This window comes from Xenopus tropicalis, chromosome 4 (genome assembly GCF_000004195.4).
Source record: "Xenopus tropicalis strain Nigerian chromosome 4, UCB_Xtro_10.0, whole genome shotgun sequence".
NCBI classification, from domain to species: domain Eukaryota; kingdom Metazoa; phylum Chordata; class Amphibia; order Anura; family Pipidae; genus Xenopus; species Xenopus tropicalis.
Genome location: NC_030680.2, coordinates 10,562,675 through 10,568,270, shown reverse-complemented (window position 1 = coordinate 10,568,270; position 5,596 = coordinate 10,562,675). Strand labels below are relative to the sequence as shown.

The 5,596-nt window shown below is 41.0% G+C and overlaps 1 protein-coding gene across 1 annotated transcript in view; it reads right to left on the bottom strand.

The window, feature by feature from the left end:
• alx4 (ALX homeobox 4) overlaps window positions 1-5,239 on the bottom strand; it is a 46,009-nt gene extending 40,770 nt beyond the window's left edge. The window contains exon 1 of the mRNA XM_004913349.4: window positions 3,289-5,239. Coding sequence (XP_004913406.1) covers window positions 3,289-3,676 — 388 coding nt within the window. The 5' untranslated portion in view covers window positions 3,677-5,239. The remainder of the gene's footprint in view (window positions 1-3,288) is intronic.
• Window positions 5,240-5,596: the final 357 nt, after the last annotated feature.

The window sequence follows — 5,596 nt, the reverse complement described above, 5'->3', positions numbered from 1 at the left end:
GTTATACATACATACGTACATATATATATATATATAAAAAAAGAAGTGCGTGTCTGCACTCTAATACCAAATTCAAAAAATGGGTGCTATTGACCAAAAACTGTAGATACTTATGAAAGAGAGTCAGCACACATATATATGAAAATAGTACTAATTTATTTCACTGCATTACCCAACGTTTCGATCCCCTTCGGGATGCAGTTAAATAAATTAGCACTATTTTCATATATTGGTGTGCTGACCCTCTTTTGTAACTATATATATATATATATATATATATATATATATATATATATATAGTTTATAATTTCAAATTTATGATTTCTAATTGCCCCTTTCTCTCCCTTCATTTCTGCCTCTGATCTCCATCAGTAATTACAAAGCCAGACACGCACACAAACATACAAACATTGCACGGACACGCACAGACACACGCTAACGTATTTAGGCCTTATTTACACCGCCGACTGCTGCCACAGACAGACAGACAAACAGACAGACTTGTTTAGTAGCAAAGATCCTCCCTCCTTATTGCAGTGACCACAGATTAAAGGGCAGGGGATAAGCCAATTAACTAGCTAATTGCCTGCAGTGAGAGCAAGCAAAGAAATGATTGTGGGTGCTAAAGTGGGGGGGTATGTAGGCTGGGCACCTTGATAAAGTATAAGGTATACAGAGGCGACAATGCATTATAAGGGTATTTAAAATCAATACAAAATAGGCTTTATTGGAAACAAAAAGAAAATTAAATTCTCAACGTTTCAGTTCCCCATAGGGACCCTCATCAGGAGCCATAAAGGAAGGTACAAACAGACCCTAGTCCCTCAGCCGCTCTCTCTCTCTATATATATATATACAGTATTGTCCTTAAGCAGCTGCCAACAATGGGGCTGAGAAATCCCATATTAGAGTGCAGTGTTTGTATATAGCTGATATATGAGTATATATATATATGTACAGAAATCTTTCTGTGTCTGTTACACAGGGAACGGCAGGAGGGGATTCCACTCCCAATACAAACAGATCCGTTTGCGCCAGGAGTATGGGGAGTCTTCAAGTGGCTTGTCAGGCACAGCCTACTGTCATCATACGGGGGGGGGGAATGAAACCCTAATGTTTGCCTAATAAATATAATTATAATAATAATAATAATAATATTTAACCTGCATTAAATAAGTCTACAATGGATAATTTAGGGAGTAAAGAAATTATGTAATTATTATATAATGTTTTGCAACTTTATCTAATTGCTGTTAACTGAGTGGCAATAGATTTATTTAATCTATCAGTCTGCCCTGCTGCCTTCTAGTTATATATCATCTATCTACTGTTATCTTTCTGTCTGTTTGTCTATCTATCCAGTATCTATCTATCTAGTTATGAATATCTATTATCTATTTTCTATTTACAGCCTGGGTCTCTTATACTCTATATTGCTCTTTCTTTCTTTCTAACTCTATATTGCTCTTTCTTTCTTTCTTTCTTTCTTTCTTTCTAACTCTATATTGCTTTCTTTCTTTCTTTCTTTCTTTCTAACTCTATATTGATTGCTTTCTTTCTTTCTTTCTTTTTCTTACTCTATATTGCTCTTTCTTTATTTCATCTTTCTTTCTAACTCTATATTGCTTTCTTTCTTTCTTTCTTTCTTTCTTTTTCTTTCTTTCTTACTCTATATTGTACTTTCTTTCTAACTCTATATTGCTTTCTTTCTTTCTTTCTTTCTTTCTTTTTCTTTCTTTCTTACTCTATATTGTTCTTTCTTTCTTAACTCTATATTGCTCTCTTTCTTTCTTTCTTTCTTTCTTTCTTTCTTTCTCTATTTTGCTCTCTTACTCTATATTTCTTTCTTTCTTTCATATTCTATATTGTTCTTTCTTTCTTCCCTAGAGCTGTATGTAAGAGTACATAACTGAGAAACAAACTGATACATTAAATAATAAGAGCCTACCCATAAGGGCTTACACTCCATCATTCATATATTTTCTATCTGCTATCCGTCTGTCTCTTATTCAATCTATCTATTTTTCTATTATCTATTATTATCTATTTATTATCTATCTATATCTATTATTATCTATTGTCTATCTATCTGTCTATCTATCTAACCAGTGCATAGCTAATAGAATATTTAGATAAACCTTTTCTACTTTCTGGATTCATGTGTTTTGCACAAGCGATTCCCAATGCAGTGCGTGTGTATCTCTATACGAAGAGCGAGGAAACGGTCATATTTGTCTAATTATTTTCATTTTTAACCAAGCTTGTAAATCTCCCCAAGCACATGGATCCCATCTGTGTAACTGCCGGGGGAATCTATGAAATTTCTGGGAACAAAACAAATAAAAAAAAATGTTGTTTTCCAATATTATTCCATTGTTCCAAAACGATTGTTTGAGTGTTTCCTATTTACAAGAAAGTTCCAAATCTCCTCGGCGCTGGGAACTGTGTGCAAATAAGTGAATAATCCTCGACTTGTTTCCCCCCGTGGCTCCCCGGCGCAGCGGGCCACGGAGCGAAACGCGGAAAATAAAATTTAATCTCATTAAACCGAAGGGCAGAGTGCGTGCTTCTGTAAATGTGACTGATCTGGGATAAAAGGCTGTAAAATAGATGGACTGGTAAAATTAGCACTCGGAATAATTCCCTCCATGGGGGGGTTCTTATTAAATACAGGTATGTTGCACATTGTGCCGCACAATAGGTCCCTCTCCCAGAATAAATACCATTATTACTATTATAATTCATTATTAACCTTATTCTATTCTGCCTTTGGTCTGCAGTTAGAACTTCCCATTGGCTTTTTCCTTATCTAATAAAAAAAAATCCAAATAAACCTATAAAAACGGTTTCAGCAAATTTTACAAAAACAATTTTCAAAATTCTGCAATTTTTAAATTTGTTTTATTCAGGTTTTTTTTTCTGCTGGGGGGGGAATAATTAGGATTTTATATAATCAATAGCAGATATTTGTAAAGGCAAAGCGGTCCATAAAATGCTGGTATATGAAGCTGCAGCTCTGGGCTTGGGTGTGGGGAGCTAATAACATGCACATTTACTTTTTTTGGATAAACTTTACACTTTCATCTTGAAATTTAAAAAAAAAGGGAATATTTTATTTTTTTAAATAAAAAAAAAATTTTTTTTTAGACCCCAGGGCTTAATTAGAAACTGAAAGCTGCGGCCGGACGAGAAACGGATGCTGTATGGGGGCAACTGAAAGTATTGGATAGCGAAGCGTCAGGGCATCGGTGGGCACAGAGGGGGTGATAGGGGCATAAAGCCACTTACCGTAGCAGGGTATCAGGGGGTCCCCGGGGCTGTCCTGCACTTTCAGGCTGTCTGACGGGGACTTGCAGGGAGTGCTCTGCATGTAGAGGTGAGACTGCTGCTGCTGATGGGATGGGTGATGAGCCTGGTACTTGGTGAAGGAGCCCTGCTGCTCTCCGCTGTTGCTCTGGACATTGGCATCCAGTGATTGGCACTCCTGCTGGAAAGAGCCCCTGGACTTGTCTCCAAAGCCTTGTCCTTTACTGGCCAGGAAAACTGGGCTAAACTTATCACTGGGCTGAAATGCCCTAAAAGGAGAAGTCTGTAGCTCCCTGCCCTGCGGAGCCGGGCTGTAGTAACAATCCATGGCAGGGGGATCACAATAAGACACACAGGGATCAGCATTCATTCCTAAAATAAAAGGCCCAAATGTCCTTAATTTTTTGGAGGGGCACCAACGCACCAGGAGCCTTTCCCCCAATTCCCTCCCCCTCTCCCTCCAATTCCCTCTGTCACTTCCCTTCCTCTGCTCTTATTTGTCTGATTCTGCTCTCTACCCCTCCGTCTCCCCTGTCGGCAAATTCCCTCTCTCTCTCTTCACTGTCAGTAAGTTTGCACTCTATTGCCTGCTAACTTGTCTTCTGTCTATAGGCTTGCACTCTAATGCCTGCTAACTTGTCTTCTACCTATAGGCTTGCACTCTATTGCCTGCTAACTTGTCTTCTGTCTATAGGCTTGCACTCTAATGCCTGCTAACTTGTCTTCTGTCTATAGGCTTGCACTCTAATGCCTGCTAACTTGTCTTCTGCCTATAGGCTTGCACTCTACTGCCTGCTAACTTGTCTTCTGCCTATAGGCTTGCACTCTAATGCCTGCTAACTTGTCTTCTGCCTATAGGCTTGCACTCTAATGCCTGCTAACTTGTCTTCTGCCTATAGGCTTGCACTCTAATGCCTGCTAACTTGTCTTCTGCCTATAGGCTTGCACTCTACTGCCTGCTAACTTGTCTTCTGTCTATAGGCTTGCACTCTAATGCCTGCTAACTTGTCTTCTGCCTATAGGTTTCCACTCTAATGCCTACTAACTTGTCTTCTGCCTATAGGCTTGCACTCTAATGCCTGCTAACTTCTTTTCTGTCTATAGGCTTGCACTCTAATGCCTGCTAACTTGTCTTCTATCTATAGGCTTGCACTCTAATGCCTGCTAACTTGTCTTCTGCCTATAGGCTTGCACTCTAATGCCTGCTAACTTGTCTTCTATCTATAGGCTTGCACTCTAATGCCTGCTAACTTGTCTTCTATCTATAGGCTTGCACTCTAATGCCTGCTAACTTGTCTTCTGTCTATAGGCTTGCACTCTAATGCCTGCTAACTTGTCTTCTGTCTATAAATTGGCACTCTGTTGTCTACTAACTTATTTGGCCTATAAGCTTGCACTCTACTGCCTGCTAACTTGTCTTCTCTCTATTAGCTTGTTTTCTACCTAACTCTCCTTCACTGTCTGTAATTTTGCAATTGCTCATTAGCTTGTCCCCTATCACTCTCCAAGCTGTACAGTGACACTCTCTTGCCTGTAAGTGGGCGCTTTCTCCTGTGAGTGACTGTGCTCTCCTGCACTCTGTAAGTTGCTGGTTTAAAGTCGTCTCTCTCCCCACAGTAAGGCAGCTCTCTTTGCCTAATTGCATGCAGTCTTCTTTGCCGTCTGTAAACCTTGCACTCTGTTGCCTGTGAGCTTGCACTCTCTTCTCCTGTCAATAAAATTGCGCTTATCTGCCAGGAAGCTTGCACTCTCCTGTTTTCTTCTCTCCAGATCTCCCCCCTGTAAGCCTGCACTCTCTCAGTCTCTCACAGGCTCTCTCCCAGCCCAGAAGCCCCCCGGGCAGACTCCCAGCAGTGAGACCCCAGTAGCTCCTCTCGGAGAGGCGCAGGATGCGCAGCCAGAGCTCTGCTCCCCCCGGTACAATGCGATCCTCCTCACTCTCATTAATAGGAGGGAGGTGACATTCGGGGCCGGGGGTGGGAGCAGTCGGGCCACAGGACCTTCTCTATGGGCAACAAATCGATTTCAACTTAAAAAACGAAGAAACAAACAAACACATGACATTAATGTAATTAGGCTGTGAATGCGCCTCTGTTTGCGCTGCGCTGGGCGGGACGCGCTACATTGGGGTCAGGGGGTCCGTAGGGTTTGGGCTCACGGGGGGCTGTTTGTGCCCAGCTTTATTCCTTTATTCGTTATACAGAGGGCTCTCCCTTATTCCTATTTACTTTTTACCTGGGAGGGGGCCCTCCTGCTTTCCAATCCTTACTGTGGGATGGTGGGGGCGCTT